Source organism: Myotis nattereri (assembly GCF_964212035.1).
Source record: "Myotis nattereri genome assembly, chromosome: 2".
NCBI classification, from domain to species: domain Eukaryota; kingdom Metazoa; phylum Chordata; class Mammalia; order Chiroptera; family Vespertilionidae; genus Myotis; species Myotis nattereri.
This window is the reverse complement of record NC_138076.1, coordinates 192,906,592-192,924,100: the sequence shown is the minus strand read 5'-3', so window position 1 is coordinate 192,924,100 and position 17,509 is coordinate 192,906,592. Positions and strand designations below refer to the sequence as shown.

Sequence of the window (17,509 nt, the reverse complement as noted above, 5' to 3'; positions counted from 1 at the left end):
CTTCTTTTTATTTAAATTTGTTTATTAGTTCTAACCATCTTTTAAAAAAATTTTTAAATTGATTTTTGAAAGAGGGAAACATCTGATGAGAAAGAAAGATTGATCAACTGCCTCCTGCATACCCTCTACTGGGGATCAAGCCTGCAATCCAGGCAAGTGCCCTGATCAGGAATTGAACCAGTGATCTCTCAGTGTAAGGGAAAATGTTCAATCAACTCATTCACACCAATCAGGCTTATGTTTCTTTAGTATGAGGGTAATAAACAATAAAGAATAAGAAAATAATAGAGACAGAACATTTTAAATGGCATAGATTCTTTTCAAGTCAATTATAATATTTACTGAGCATCTGCTTTTATACAGAAAAATGGATAAGGCCTTTTCAGAAACAGACATGTAAAAACAATTCAAAAAGTAAAAACCACATTATAAAGCTAAGGCATTACAGTAGATAACTTTTTGAGAAAATGTTATAGCATTCTGTTTTTCTTATTTTTAGTATGACACAATTTTTAGTGTATTTTAAGGGAGCAAACACTTCTTAGAAGTAATTTTGTTTCCATTTTTATTTTAACATACATAAAAGCAGCTCATGATTGCACTGGACACAAAAGACAAACAAACAAACACTTTATTGCACTACAAACACCTCACATGAAGTCCTGCATGTGATAACATTGATTAGGAGAAACACAAATATATAATCAGATATTGTATTATTCTAGGTTTGAACAATACAGAATTTTTTCTAATAGGGATTTGCCACATCAAATATTGCACACTTTTCAACACTTAACTATTTTATAAATATTTCTCATGTTCTTTGGTTTTGTTTTTATCTTTGTAAAACATGGTGTATAAAGTTTTAAAGGCAAAGAATTAAGTACCATTAAAAAAGACACTGAAGAAGTAAAAACAAACAAACAACATAAATACGTGGTCATCCCAGTCTTTTGGGAGAAAAAAGTGACAAAGTAGCCTGGCAAACTTCTCCAAAAAGAGAGAAATATTACAAAGCTTAGTTTCATAAGCATTTGTCCACCTATAAATGTTCTATGAGTTCAACAAATGTATTTAGACTAAATAACTGTGCTACCAGTTAACATTTCTTTTGTTTACATTCAGTTTTTAATACTGCCGTCTAATTCCTTCTAATAGTGCAAATGCGTGAAGGACACTCATCGTTGGTAGTCATTCGGCAATAAATAATAACTCTAAACCTAGCTATTTTATTATTTTTGAATTTGAAAAAGTATAAAGTGCATTCAAAAGGTTTAAAGTCATTTTTCTCAATCTTGGACATAAATATCCATCAACCTGTGGTGTTTTCAGGTCACGGTGAGGGTATTCGGCAATGCAGATAGTCCTGCAGCTCCCCTGCCTTTTGTTCCACAGTCTTGTTTGGAAGAAAGTTTCCAAAATCATACCAAGTTTCTTCACAAAGTCCTGACGGCAAACACCTGACCATAGAGCAGCATCCATCGACATGGATTGCCTTGAGTTCCATGATGTGATAGTCTGTAAGCAAATATGGCTCCTCACTGTCTGAAGGGTTTGCTACATATCCAATGTAAGTTCCTTCCACATTCTGTGCTGCTGACCTGGGCGCTGTTCAGAAATGCACAGTTCTCTGACCCTGTGAGGCTGAACCTGCCAAACAATAAACCAACGGAGAATTACTTTCAGTTCATCGTTTCCATTCAGTTACACGGAACATAAAAACTTTGTGGTAGTAGTGGTCTCTGCATTATTTATTTATTTATTTATTTATTTATTTATTTAGTTAGTTATCATAAACTAATCTAGAGAGAGAGGAGACAGGGATTGAGAGGAAGAGTAGGCGGAAGGAAGGTACAAAGCTAAGAGTAAAGTGTATCCATTTGGGCCGGCCAGCATGGCTCAGTGGTTGAGCATCGATCTATGAACCAGGAGGTCAAGGTTCAATTCCTGGTCAGGGCACATGCCTGAGTTGCAGGCTCGATCCCCAGTAGGGGGCGTGCACAAGGCAGCTGATCAGGGATTCTCTGTCATCATTGGTGTTTTTATCTCTTTCTCACTCTTCCTTCCTCTCTGAAATCAATAAAAATATGTATTTAAAAAATAAAATAAATGATAACAAAATAAAGTCAGCATCTTTAATTCTGGGGCAAGTTTTCTTTCAGGTCCATAGAAGCTGCTAATTAAGCATGAAAATATTGTTCTTTATCCCTGTGGAGATGAGGACAGGGAAAGAGTAAGAGGGGATTGTTTTTAAAAACCTAGTTCACTAGTAAAATATTAATATGAGGTTGGAAATGTTAGATTTTATCATCACAATCATTTCTGGAATATTTCTGAGTCTTCTATTCACACTAATTTTATTTTTCTGAGATCAAATTACTAGAAGCATTTGTTGTATGAATTCCAAGTAGAGGAAAAGAGCAAAATGATCATATGACAGCTTTTCTTTAAAGAATTCCAAAGAGTATCTAAGCATACAAAAGAGAACAGTGGAAACAGGGACAATGGTTTCCCTGAGCTACCAGCCTGGGAAAGATAAAGAAACATCTTGAAACTTACCCGTTGTTAAATTCTTTGCCATTTGACCATTTCCATGTCTGACCAGCATCATTTTTCAGCCCAATCCAGTGTTCAGCTCTACCCACATATCTTTTTAAAAAGATCTTGAAGAAATGACAAAGGGGGTGCTTGTTAAACAGCCGTTATGGGTAAGTAGATGTAATACATTCTCAAAATCAGTTTCTCAAAAGCTGCATCTGCGGTAAAGTAGCTGATCATTCATTAGCTCCGTATAGAATTGACTCATTCGGATTTCTAGCCTTTGAGGCCAGGCATCCAAACCAGATTTACAAGACTAAATAGGACCCTCATCTGACCTCAGGCTAAATGTTCCTACATGGACACAGATACAATGTCTTCTTCACTTATAAGGAAACAGAAGGACATCACAGATTAGCTCTATAAAAGAAAACAGCAATATTTTATGAAATTGTGTTTGAATATTATCTTACCATGTCCTTTTCAGAATCAATGACAGCAAGGGTAGCACCGTGTTTGAAGCAAGAGTTTTGGGCCAAGGTCCAATTCCTTGTTATATTGGAAATAAAGTAGCATTTCCTCTGGTATCCAATCCAATCATCTGAGCATGAAGAAACATGGTTGTTTGATGGTTCCGAAAACATATATCGCGCTGGACAATTGTACTGGCCCACTATGGACAAGAAAGTTGTTTTAGTCACAAAATAAGTTAAATACCCACAGCATGCAAACCTAGTTCTTGGGGTAGGTGATAAAGTGAAGGCTGAAAGGCAAAAAGGCAAATTCGGAGACGCATGCGAAGGCAGGTCATCACCTCATCAGATCTCCCATTGTGCCTAATCATCATGGACAGGGTATACTAGTAAGAGAAAAGAAGGTGGCTCTTTGGCCATAATGTCTGAAAGTGGTAGCAAAACAAAAACAAAAAAAGAAAAAAAAGAAAAGGAAAATCTTAAAAACAGCCTTGGACTAGAAAGGGTAAAGTGCTTTATAAATTTCAAGAAGGGTTTTGAATCTGAATGCAGAGGTGGAGGGACTTAAACTTTCAGGAGACAAACACTCTATTAGAAGATGAAGGAGAGAATGATTTGCAGGGAAGTAATTCAGAACACAAGAAGATCTATGACTGGAAAAGTTTCATAAAATTATAAATATAATGTTTGTAAAACACACAAATGTATCTTGGTATAGCGGTATACTTTGAATATCTTATGACAATTGACTCTGGGAGTTTCTAGATACAGTCATAAGTATTCATAGCTACAGTTTGGCAGTCTTTGAGTTGAAAGACAAAAGACTGACCAAATCTTGATTAACCTATAGCTTAGATATTATTTTTTTCTGTCAATATGAATGTGAAGCCCACATTTTTCCTAACTAACTGTTGATTTATGTAGAATCTAAATCAGCTCCTTTCATTCCATATTTAAACCCATAGTAATGTAATTTTCTTCCACAATAATGCATAAATCATAGACACTTTTCATACTTATAGAAAGGCCCCAGAGTTGTGGAGACAAAGGAATGATCTAAAACTGGAACTCATAGACACAGACAACAGCATGGTGGTTATCAGAGGGAAGGGGGTTGGAGGGCAGTAAACGGTAAAGGAGGCTAAATATATGGTGACGGAAGATGATCTGACTGTGGGCGGTGGGCACACATGCAATGTACAGATAATGTATCATGAAAATGTACACTTGAAACCTATATGATCTTATTAATCAATGTCACCCCAATACATTTAATAAAAAAGAAAATCTCTAGAAAACTCTAAATGGTATTATATTAATAGCCCAAGGAACGTGGAATTGTATTAGTATTTTTTAGGAAATCCACCATGTATGATATATGGGTGCTGCTAAACTGCTCAGAATTGCTGATTAATTGGACCAAGGAATCCCACTGATTTCAGCTGAGATTACAACAGATACAGCAGAGAGACTCGATGGATTCACGAAGTGCAGACCCACCTGATAAAGCGATGAGAGCTATGATCAAGACGGTGACGATGACCACGTTCAGGACAGCACATGGGATAGGAACTTGAAGGGACCCTTCATGATGTGTGGCAAAGTGAAGGCTGGCAGCATTATCTGAAGAGAGAAGGTTGTTGTGAGTTCAGGCAGACTACAGGAGTAAGATGGGGACATTTGATATTTTCTTGCAGTATTTAATTTAAAAAGTAATGTATCGCCCTATCGTCTATAAAATTTATGCCAATTTCCCCCAAATTTGAATGAATTTGGATAATTTTTGGAGGGGTTAGAAATGAAACAATATAGGCATAATGATGAGAACATAAAATATCTTCCCAATATATGTACTTAGTAGCTATGAAAATTCTGTGTCACCATAGTTTTATTGCTTTACTCACAATAAGAACATTTATTAAACACCTGATTATCCTAGATGACATATTAAAAAAAATCATAATCATAATCCCTTAACCTCTCTGTATTTACTATTTACTGTTTAAGAGTAATGATGTAAATGAGGATAAATGGGGAATAGTATAATAAAAAATATTGAATTGATATATTCATATCTATAACTGGCATGACAGAAAATAAAAACAACTGATAATAATTTTTGGTAAAGTTGGTACAGATGTGAAACAATTGAAATTTTTATAAGTTTCATTTTACTGTTGGAAGAGTAAAATGAAAAAAACCCCAAAACTTTAGAAAACTGTTTCTTACACAATTAAGCATACACCTACCATGTGATCCAGCAATTCTACTCCCATGTATTTTCTCAAAAGGAATGAAAATATGTCTCAAAAATGCTTTGTATAAAAATGTTCATAGCAGTTTTATTCTTGAGAGCTAAATTCTAGGAAATAACCTAAATACCCATCAACAGGAAAACTGAAAACAAATTATGCTATTATCCATAAAAGGACATATTAAAAAAAGAACAACTGATACATGCAACAAAATGGAAAAATTTAAAAAAGTTGAGTGAAAAAATCCACCTACAGTTACATACTGCATATTTTATTTAATGTAACATTTAAGAATTGCTGAACTAAACTATGGTGACAGAATTCAGAAAAGTGAAAGCTGTTATGTACGTAGGAAAGGCAATCTGAGTAGAAAGGAATACAGGGGAACTTTCTAGAGTGATGACAATTTCAAATGTTGGAGTTGTAATTATACCTCATTAAACTGCACACTTATGATCTATGCATCCATTGTATGTAAACTATACCACAAAATATGAGAATGAACAGTAAAATATTTGAATTTTCAAGATAATTTAAAATAATAGAAGAAATCTAACAGTATTAAAGACCAAACATTGGGAAGAAGTTATTTTTTTCCCATTTATCCTTTGTTTAATGCTAAAACAAAGTAAAATTTTGATTTCACCAATAAAAATATTTCTGTGGAAGGATTTAGAATATAAGTATGATGTCAATGATGATTCTTAGTTACACAGACACACACACCAAAGAAAATGTAGAAGGATATCTGTTTCAAAATGTAAATAAATTCATTGAGAAAGGAGACAACGGGATCCTGTGGCTCAGAGTTTAAATTTGAGTTTTGCTAGGAAGAGCTGTCATTTTTAAAAACTTTGGCCTCACAAGAAATACACAGATCCCTGTTATGTTCTGAGAAACCAAAATATAAAATTGCTATGAGAATGATATTAAAATTTACCATAAAAACAGTCTCAAAATGAGAAAGTATCATGTTTTTGAATTTAGATGACTTGTATAATTAAGAGCACATATCTTGAAATGCACGTATTTTTCCTTAAAACATTTCTTTAAAGTTAAAGTGGGCTAAGAGATGTTGCTTTCTTTACGAGGAATTTACCATGTACTGAATGTCAGCATCAGCTTCTGCTTCTGGGGTGGTTTTTCCCAGCGTAGAGCTGCATTCAGATTTACTTCTTTCCTATCTAGTTCTATTTCTCTCAGCTCCTCAAAGCCCATCTTCTTTTTTTTTTTCACCAGAATCCAGCTGTTACCAAAAGGAGCCCAGGGTAGGTAGATAGCAAGTTCAGAGCTCTCTGTCTAGTTTCACTTCTCATCATGCTTCTTAGCCTCAATGCAGCAGCACAACTCTTGTTCCTGAGCCAGTATTAACTCAGCCAGATAGCTCAGGGACTCCAAAGTCTACTCCAGTCTATTGGCTTAGCCAGTGGGTAAACTGTGCAGATGATTTTCAGATTGTACTTGACATCCATTAGTGAGGGCTGTTGTTGCTCAGTTTGGTTCATCACCTAGGTGACAAAACACTGCCCCCAAGAGTGTACTTCCGCTCTGATTACAGTCCTGCCCATTAATAGAGAAATTGAAAATAAATCCACCATTACATATTGAGTCACCTAAGGGTTATGCCCAGTGTTTTTTCATACTAATGTAGTATGTATAAGGCAGCATCAACTAAATATTCAACAGAAAATGGGGATGATCTCAGGAAAAGTTAAGAATTCCTGAATTAGGACCTTTTTACAACTATGCCTTCTATTTATTGAGTAGTTTAATTATTACAATTTTTTTTCTTTTTGGTAGTTCAACTAGTCCATAAAGTTATGGTTATGTGGTTACCAGAAATTTTGTATAGTTTGCACTTGCTACCCATAGTTGATTTTGTGTTCCAAAGTGAAAGATGGGTTTATGGGAGGTAATCAAAGCTTTTCTAATGCAAAATAGTTTAGTGGACGCACACACTCTTAAAAACAATCCTTCCTCTTGATTATTCAGCTCTGCTATCCACAACGCATTCCTTAATTACTGCTGACAAAAAAAACTGTATTTCTTACATATTAGGTTTTGGGGTACCTCAATAATTCAAAAAGGAAGAGGTATAAATGAAAAAAAAAAAACCCAGAAGAAAGCCACATAGAAATAAGTTATAGAAAAACAATGGGAAAATTCTGGTATAATAAATAAAATAGGTCTCTGGAAAGAATAGACAAATATAAAAGAGGAAATAGTATATAGCTATGATAATCATATTTTGATGAAAAAAGAAAGAAAAATGTGTGATTCATTTGGAATTTGGAGCCAGTGACTGGATGCGTGAAACTGAAGGATGAAATGTAGAAAAAGAGTCCCATAAAGATTATAGAAGCAGAAGATGGCATTTTCAAGAATTATTTCATGAATAAATTACTGTTAGACACTGTAAGTGTAAAGATGCCTATATGGATAGTCTCTCAAAGATTGGAAACCTTTATTTTCAGCAACTAGAAGATGCTGCATTAGAACGCAAGACGAGGTACACAGAAAGCACACAAAGATATGAAGTGCAGGCAGTCAAGAGCATAATAGCTTATGTGCTACACAGAATTTTTATAGAGAAAGTCAGTGCTTCCTGGAATATGTGCAGATGGATATGGAAACATGATAGAGAGTACACTGGGCTAGAGCAGGGAGTTTTATAATTCATCTAAAAAAATGAGATACTATAAATTGAAACAAAGAAACACATCTTTGAAAACCTTCTCAAATTCACCTTTGTGTTTCCTCTCATCTCAGGGATCCTGTCTTTTCATAGCTAAAGAAATATTTACTTCTTCCATTTTTCTCTTTTATCTGGACTGAAATAGAATGTAATCAAGTTCTTCAAATGACAAAAGCTCATTTTCTTCCCTAAGTCCTGTTAAGGGGAGCGGGGGAGGGGAACACACAAAAGTAGCTTTACAGTTGTTGTTTTCTTTGGAAAAATAATACAGTAATTAATCAAGTAATAATATCAGAATAAGCTCTGTGTTTCATGTACTTACAACTGTAAACCTACCTTTGGCCCTCCCGGTATATACCATCTGTGTAGATAGTTATAACCAGTATATGAAAACAAGATCTGACTTACTTTGTCGTCCTCTCTCCAAGGAGCTGTTCTCTGTTAGGGAACAATCTTCAGAGTTCATCTTTATTCCAGTCAACACCCTCTGGTTAATCTCAGGTCAAGCCAATCTACAGCGAATGCCTTTGGTGGATCTCTAGCTCAGTCTCTGAGAGAGCTCATCATTTATAGTCACGTATCTGTCTCCGCCTCTTCCTCTTGACTTCTAATCACTCCACCACTCCAGTTCCCTTTAATTTATGCCCCAGTGGCCCAGACAATTTACAATGTGTTGTTGTGGTGAACTATGGGTTTTCCCTACTGTCTGAAATGTGCTTTCTCACAACTGTAGGTGTAGCATGAAAAGACACGTGGGATTTCCCAGAACCTGTGACATCCTTCCTTAAATTTATAGAAAACAAAAGTAGTTTGGGAAACGGTGTAACTAAATAAAAAACTCAAAGTTCGAGATTCCTATTTTTGAGATGGAAATAATAAATAAGAGTAATATTTCTCTGGAATTCCATTCATTCATTCATTTAACTAATATTTATTGGACATCCATTAGGAACCTGACACTGTTTAGAGCTAGAGGATCTATTGTTTAAGAATTTAAAGATCTCCATCCTCCTGCATCTCTCTTCAGTGTGGGAGAGTTTCTTAGGAAGCTATAAGTCGACTTTCAGAATTCTGTCATTTACTTCTTTCCTGGGGACTAGCTTTCTTTCTTTCTTTTTTTTTTTTTTTAAGGTATCATTTAGTAAGTAGTGCTTTAATGCAGGAAATAGAAACTCTGTGGTCTGGAACTTCCTTTCTATGTTCTAAAATTGTTTATCTTGAATTATGTTTCATTTATCTCCTGTTAATGTTTTTTTAAATCAAATTTTACTGTCATTTAAACCACTCCGGTTTCCCTCAGTAGCATCTTATCCTCTTATTTTTCCCTATGGACTAGATTGTTTTTTCATATATCTGAGGTTTAAGACATTTTAAGTATAATTACTATAAAAATATATTGCCATAGTATGAGTATCATACAGATAACTTATTAAAATCAACATAAAACAAACGCAAAATGTCCATGTATGGTGACTTAAGGAGGGGATCAAAATACCATTCTGGTTAACAATGGTGCCAAGAATTGTATCATTAATATCACTTCTTCAGAGTAGAGACATTCTGTTTGTATAATCAGGCCTTCGAGAAAATGTTTTGCTTAGGTGGGTTGGAAACTATCATCTCCTGTAGGTTAGTTAGGCCATCATATTTATTTGTTTACCTAAGACATGAAGAGGTACATATTGGTCCTAAAGTCTCTCTTTGCTTTCATTCTGTTTTTCAGTCAATTTCCTAGTATGTTTTCCAAATAGCAGCTCAAGGGTTTGTTTTGTAATTACTAGTAAATGATATAATTTTGGTGAGTTGTTCAACTCTTCTCCTCTTCCCACCCTCAATGGCTTTTTATCAGCCTTACCATAAAATTCAACCTTCTTATATTTAAGTAGGTCCATGATCTGGTCCCTGGCTACCTCTCCACTATTTTTTCCTATTAGCCACTGCTTTCTCTCACAGGAACCTCTTTGCTGTTCCACAAAAATGTCAAACATACTTCCACTATAAGGTCTTTGCCCTTTGTCTAAATGGGTCTTCCTCCACCTACTTGCATGGCCTGCTCTCCCTTTAATTCAGTTCCCTCACTGTTAAAATTTCCTCAGCCCAGAGAGGTCTTCATTAGCCTTTCATATGTAGTAAAATAAAAATGTCACACTCTAATCTTCCATAAAGCTTTATCTTTCTCTATATCATTTGTCAATATCTGATATTATATTATCCTATATCCTATATAATAAAAGCCCAGAGACCGAAATGATGGAATGACCAGAATGACCAGAGACCAGGACACCATGGCCCCTTGCCCCAGCTGGCCCCTCCCTGCCCCCACCAGGGAGTGGTTAGGGGTGAACAGGCAGTCAGGCGAGTGGTTAGGGGTGATCAGGCAGGCAGGTGAGTGGTTAGGGGCGATCATTTAGGCAGGTGAATGGTTAGGAGCCAACAGTCCCAGATTGTTAGAGGGATGTCTGACTGCTGGTTTAGGCCCAATCCACAGGGATCCCTGTGGGATTGGGCCTAAACAGGCAGTCAGACATCCCCCAAAAGTCCTGGCTTGAGAGAGGGGGCAGGCCAGGCTGAGGGCCCCACCCCACCCCCATGTATGAATTTTGTGCACTGGGCCTCTAGTATTGTTTATAATCTACTTTCCTTACTAAATTGTAAGCTACTTGTGGCAAAACTTTTCCTATCTTGTCCCTTCTGCCTTTAATACCTGACATAGTACCTGGAACCTAGTGTGTATGCTCAGTATATACTTGTTGAAAAAGTGAATAAATAAATCAATAAATGTGAATTTAAAGAAGAATATGTATAAAAACATATGACTTGAAAAATGCTGAGGGTTACCCTGGGAGACTTGTGGGACTGTAGGGTTAAGAAATATGTAATTTTAGACTGCCATTAGATAGCAAGCACACATTTGAATACTGTTGATGAATGTTGGAGGTGTTAAATTTGGTACTTAAGGGAATAGCTAGTGCATTTGCTAATTTCTTTGGGTAAAAACAACTTAGATCTTTTATTTATTTATTTATTTATTTTTAATTTATCTTTATTGTTGAAGGTATTACAGATGTCCCCTTTTTGGCCCTGATTGAGCCCCTCTAGCCTGCTCCTGTCTCCTCCCCAGGCCTTCCCTGCACTATTATCTGTCCATGGGCTATGAATATATGCATGTAAGTTCTTTAGTTAATATCTTCCCGACCCTCCCCCCCCCCCTCTAAAATATGTCAGTCTATTGCATGCTTCAATGTCTCTGGATTTATTTTGCTCACCACTTTATTTTGTTCATTAGATTCCACGTATAAGTGAAATTATGTAATACTCGTCTTTCTCTTACTGGCTTATTTTGCTTAATGTAATACCCTCCAGATATTTTAAATGTGTATCTAACACTAGCTATACATAGCATGTTGTGGCTGTGATGATGCATGAGAAAATATTAGTCCTATAAATCTGCAACATGATTTGATCTCCTCCAAGTCTGGGGTATAGAGAAGGAAAACATCCTTACACACACAATAATCCTTACCATAAGTGTTTTCCGCATGCAAAGCAGGACTTTTCAACAGCTGATTAGACTAATATAAAAATCATGGTCCAGTTACACCACTTACTAATGTACCTTTTCTTCTCTAGTAATTCTCATAGAAGTGTGAAAATAAAATTTTCTTAGCTGGACACCAACTATCTTTGAAGTTTGAATATTCTAGAATAGTTAGGCTGGTTACCATAATGAAAATAGTGTATGTTTTATAGATAGATAACCATTTCCCACAATTTTCCCTTTACTCCCTATAAGCCACAATATGTTGACCTTCAGTCTATTCGTTGCAAAAGCTAAATTTATTTTTACTTTACAGGGTATATTCTCGCTTTTGTTCTCTCTGCCCTCAGATTTTTTTTCATAGCAAACTCTTTCTTCTCATTAATGCTTACCCCACTTGTCCCTCCTCACCAGACCATCCCTGACCAACTGTACAAATTAATTTCCATTAGTTACAATTTATTACCTCACCCTCTTCTTTTAGTTTAAAGAACATTTCCAATGATAATATATTCTACTACGGGCCCGGTGCACGAAATTCGTGCACTGGGTGTGTGTGTGTGTGTGTGTGTGTGTGTGTGTGTGTGTGGGAGTGTCCCTCAGCCCAGCCTGCCCCCTCTCACATACTGGGAGCCCTCAGGCATTGACCCCAGCCCAGGCCTGACGCCTCTGACAGCGGGATCAGGTCTCGGGTGACTGCTGGCACTCACACCCCCAACCCGCTCTCTGATAGCGCTGTACCATCCTGCCTGCGATATGCAAATTAGCAGCCATCTTTTTTGGCGGTTAACTGCCAATCTTAGTTGGCAGTTAATTTGCATATCTCACTGATTAGCCAATGAAAAAGGTATCGGTCGTACGCCAATTACCATTTTTCTCTTTTATTAGTATAAGGATAAACAAAGAGAGTGAGGTAATAAACTATGACGTATGAGAAGTAAAAATCATCACCATCATCATCATCATTATTTATTCCCTAACTAGAAAGTAAAAAGAACATTAAGAGCAGAAACATTTCTGTCTTACTTAACAACAAATTTCTAATGTAATAGGGCCTAGAACATAGTAGTTCAACAAGTGTTTATTGGGTAAATTCATGAAAGAATGTATGTGAATTTCAACCAAAGCATTTGTTCACTGTGCACCTCTTGGAAACTTACACAGCTCCAGTGATTTTGGCTTTATCTATAAAATAAAAATATTAGCATCCAGTCTGGCTAGTGTGGATCAGTGGTTGAGCATCAACCTATGAACCAGGAGTACATGGTTCGATTCCCCGTCGGGACATGTTGCGGGCTCAATTACCAGTGTAGGGAGTGCAGGAGGCAGCTGATCAATGTTTCTCTCTCACCATTGATGTTGCTACCTCTCTCTTCCTCTCTGAAAAAAATGTATATTTTTTAAAAATATTAGCATCCAACTTATAAGTTTTTCTGTGAAAAAACACACATTATAAATTAGAAAATTAGTTTTCTACCACAGTGTTTGGTATATAATATACATTTAATGATATATAAATGAATAACACTTTAATAGAAGTCATGAAAAGGGAAAGTTCCTCATTGGATGTAAGGTACCAAGAAATAAAACTGAGAAGTTATAGCATAATTGCTGATGTAATGCAACTTAGCTCTTGTCTGTCTAGAATACAGACAGACAGGAAGCTGTGAAGTCCTACAGTCACCTCTAACAGCTTTCATGACACTTAGGTACTTGCTTATGTGCTCAAACAGTCTTTCTTCTTCACCCCCAATCAGGTGGAAAAATATTACATATATATATATATATATATACACATACATACGTATGTATATATGTGTGTGTTTATATTTATAAACCTATACATATATTATTTATGTTATGTATGATATATATGCCATTGGGCACAGAAAAATGATAACTAGTGATCTTATTGTTTTTTTTTAAAATGTATTTTTATTATTGATTTCAGAGAGGAAGGGAGAGGGAGAGAGAGATAGAAACATCAATGACGAGAAAGAATCACTGATCGACTGCCTCCTGGTAGGGCCACTGGGGATTGAGCACCCAACCCGGGCATGTGCCCTGACTGGGAATTGAACCCTGTCCCCCTGGTTCATAGGTGGACGCTCAACCACTGACCCGCGCTGGCCAGGCTACCTAATGATCTTATTGTAAGAAAACAAATATCCTTACACATTATCACACTGAGTACAATCTGTTACCTTTGTTCTTAACCATTTCTGTGTCTTCGGGAGCAGCCACTGTATTTTGTTGAAATCAGCACGTGCGCAGGTGGGAGTAGGCAGTCATTGCAAAGGTAAAATCCAGCCAAGGTACTAAACACATGTTATCAGCAGCCCTTCAAGGTATGCATTGGCCCTCATGCTATTTACATCCTCTACAATAGTCTAAACTTTATTGTAAAAGAATAAGTTGTTTATTACTTCTCCCTTCCTTCCTACAGCAATTTTTTAAGTGTAAGAACTCTTCCTTAGATTTGAGAAAGCAATCAACTTCAATTCCTGTAAAGAAGTGGACACTGAATAGGGGTCTCCCAGCACAGCTCTTGTTGACACCTGCTCCCCGGACGTAATTAGTAAAAGCATGTCATTTCTCATTTCGCTTGCAACAGTGTTTTCCTGTGTACAATCATTTATTTACTCAGATCACCCATCGTTATTTGTTAAATGAAAGGAAGTTATCCGTACATGTGAAATTACAGCAAGTAGGACAAAAGAAGGTACAGAGGGTCAGGATGCGGTGTGGGAGAACTTTGGGGGTCAGAAGGTTTTTCAGTTGTTCCTTATTCATCTAAATACGGAAGCAAACTTCCTGTGTGGTCAGCTCTGAAGGATTCAATTCTCCAAAGCAAAGAAGCACATAATGAAAACTGACGAAATAAAACTAGTGCAAATAAACTCTTTCCAATCTCCTTATAAAACACATGACAAGAATATGTCACTATCAGAGATACTTTATGTCTTATTTCATAAATAATATATCAAAAATTTAAGGCTATCCACCAGGCAGAGATTATCATGGACATTTTATAGTTCTGTTGAGGAAACTGAGGCTTAGAAAAATTAGTGCCTGGGCAAAGTTGGAAGAAGCCACTCAGGACACCAGAGCTCAATGTAGCTCTCCTTATGACCTTATATGAAGAATCCGGGGGAAGGTCCCAGGAAGGAAATGAAGTAATGTGAGCTAAATGCAAAGCGATGCAGAGAAGACAGGATATACAGTCCTTATCAGGCAGCAGCTCAGCAGAAGGCTTTTAGTGACACCTGTTCACAGGGACCGCAAACTTCCGACCTAAGACAGTTTCCGAAGGCAACCTGTTCATCTTTTTTTTTTCTTTTTTCAATTTCCTTTCTGTTTCAACGAGTGATCTAGGTTTCTGAGTGTCTTTTAATCTTCTTGGGAACCAAAACTTCAATTTATATTGTTTTATCTTCTATTAAATTGATACAAATTATGCAAATGGTAAAAATTAGTTTTAAATCACAGATGTGTTCATGCTGTCAATTGGTTACCATGAAAGGCCAATCAAGGTAACCATGAGTAAGTGGGGGAATTTCCAACCTTCTCTCCTCTTTGAATTGATTCTTTGAACTTTCTAATTTTCCTCTTTGGTGGATTTTCCTTAAAAAACAACAGAAATAAGTTGGTTTGGAAAGTATGAGCTAGTACATTTCTCCTGTTGGACTTGAAATAGCGTCCACATCTAAAAGATCTGACAATTTTTGAAAGTAAAAGGTATAAAAGAACTATGTCAAATATGAGATACAATGTTTAACCACACCATAGGACTTTACATAAATTAATTCTAGGCTTCTTACGTGTATAAAATATTTGGGAGGATTATTTCCAAACACAATGGTGTGGAAATGGCAAATGTAACGTACAGAAATTTTAGGTAGGCCAGGGCCCATGCCAGTAAGTGAATTAAAATGTATACATTTGTATTTGAATCTTGAGAGATGTACAATGAACTTGAAAGAACTGTTTATCCCACCTCCTATAGGTTTATTAGTACCTACTTACATAAAAAGCCTCCAAGTAAAATATATTCGAGGATTGTTATTCTTCTTCTTTCCAACCAACTTCAGGTTTAAATGTATTAAAATATTTCTGATGGATCAGATTGGCCTTTTCTGAGGCAAGATGCTAGGAGCCCATAAAAAGGAATTCTTCAGAAAGCAGGAGAGGTGAAGCAGTCATTAAAATTCATAATAGTGTATTATGAATAATTTTAAGCTAGCATACTTGACAATATAAGTAAAATGAACACATTTTTAACTAAAATGAACAATTCCCAGAAAAAAATCTCTTCCAAAAATAAATTTTAAAAATATTGACTAGTTCTGTAACTGTTAAAGAAATTGAATCCATAATTAAATACATCCTCTTGGAGAAAAAAGAAAACATGGAAAATAAAACCATGCCCAGATCATTTTATGTTCTAATGTACCAAACATTTAAGGAACAAGTAAAAAGTTACAAATTCTTCCAGAGAATATAAAGAAATCAGGTCAGAAAAACACTGCAACCAAAATCTGACCAGACAATCTTACTCATGAACATAGACGGACAATTTCTAAAAGTAAGTTTAGAAACTAAACTCAGCAATATGTAAAAATATATATACCACACAATATTGGGTTTACTCTAGGAATATAATATTGTTTTTTTGAATCAAAATCCAATCAATCCAATTGAGAAGTGGGCAGAGGACCTGAGCAGACACTTCTCCCAAAAAGACATACCAGTTGGTCAACAGATATATGAAAACATACTCAACTTCACTAGCTATCAAAGAAATATAAATCAAAACTACAATGAAATACCACAAGACAAGTAACAATAAGTGTTGGAGAGGTTGTGAAGAAAAAGGAACCCTTGTTCACTGCTGGTGGGAAAGTAAACTGATACAACTACTATGAAAAACAATATGGGGTTCCTAAAAAAGTTAAGAATAGAGATATCATATGACCTAGCAACCCCTCTTTTGGTATCTATCAAAAAAATTTGAATACATTTATTTGTAAAGTTATGTGTGTCCCTATGTTCATTGTAGCATTATTCATGGTGGCCAAGACATGGAAACAACCAAAGTGTCCTTTGATAGATGATTGGATAAAAAAGATGTGGTACATATATACAAAGGAATATTACTCAGCCAAAAGAAAAGATGAAATACTGCTACTTGCAATGACATGGATAGATCTTGAGAATATCATGCTAAGCAAAATGTCAGACAGAAAAAGTTAACCATAGAATTTCACTCATATGTGGAATATAGAACAAATAAGACAGACAGACAAACAAATAAAAACTCATAAACACAAATAACAGTATAGTAATTGCTATAGGGGAAATGGGGTGGGTGGTGGTAATAAAAAGTAAAGGGGGTAAAATATATGGTGATGGAAGATGATAAAACTTTGGGTGACAAACACACAATGCAATATACAGATGATGTATTATAGAATTATACACTTGAAACCTAAATAATTTTATTAACCAATCCTAGATAATAAAGAGGTAATATGCAAATTAACCCTCAGGCCCTCACAAGATGGTTGTCTACGACCAGGCCAGCAGGGGGGTTAGTGAGGGATGACTAAAAGACTGAACAGCAGGCTGTGTGGGGCAACCAGGCAGGCAGAGAGACTGTGAGAGGTGACCAGGCTGGTGGGGGGGGGGCAGGTAGGGGTGACTAGGCTGGCAGGGGGCAGTGAGAGGTGACTAGGCTGGCAGGGGAGTAGTTAGGGGCAACCAGGCCAGCAGGGGGGTAGTTGGGTGCAACCAGGCTGGCAGGAGGGAGCAGTTAGGGGCAACCACGCCAGCAGAAGGGAGCAGTTGGGGGCGACCAGGCCAGCAGGGGAGGCAGTAAGAGGCAACCAGGCTGGCAGCGGGGGGCAGTGAGGGGTGACTAGGCCAGCAGGGGGGCAATTGGGGGTGACCAGGCTGGCAGGGGAGACAGTTAGGGGCGATCAGACAGGCAGACAGGTGAGCGATTAGGAGC

General features: G+C 36.6%; 1 protein-coding gene across 1 annotated transcript; it reads right to left on the bottom strand.

Annotated features, from left to right (window-relative positions):
• Nucleotides 1-230: 230 nt before the first annotated feature.
• On the bottom strand, nucleotides 231-8,504 carry CD69 (CD69 molecule). Its single transcript, XM_081084706.1, has 5 exons — nucleotides 8,370-8,504; nucleotides 4,512-4,634; nucleotides 3,012-3,211; nucleotides 2,560-2,663; nucleotides 231-1,650 (listed from the first exon to the last, which is right to left on the bottom strand). Exons 1-5 carry the CDS (start codon nucleotides 8,425-8,427, stop codon nucleotides 1,539-1,541), a joined length of 597 nt encoding a protein of 198 aa, XP_080940832.1. The 5' UTR covers nucleotides 8,428-8,504; the 3' UTR covers nucleotides 231-1,538.
• Between the last annotated feature and the right edge of the window lie 9,005 nt (nucleotides 8,505-17,509).

What these genes read in the sequence shown, in the direction of transcription:
- CD69 (XM_081084706.1), bottom strand. Translation starts at nt 8,427, where the DNA reads ATGAACTCTGAAGATTGTTCCCTAACAGAGAACAGCTCCTTGGAGAGA. An exon ending in AGCTCTCATCGCTTTATCAG is followed by an intron (nt 3,212 to 4,511) that starts GTGGGTCTGCAC and finishes TCTTGTCCATAG; the next exon opens with TGGGCCAGTACAATTGTCCA. An exon ending in TTGATTCTGAAAAGGACATG is followed by an intron (nt 2,664 to 3,011) that starts GTAAGATAATAT and finishes CATTTCTTCAAG; the next exon opens with ATCTTTTTAAAAAGATATGT.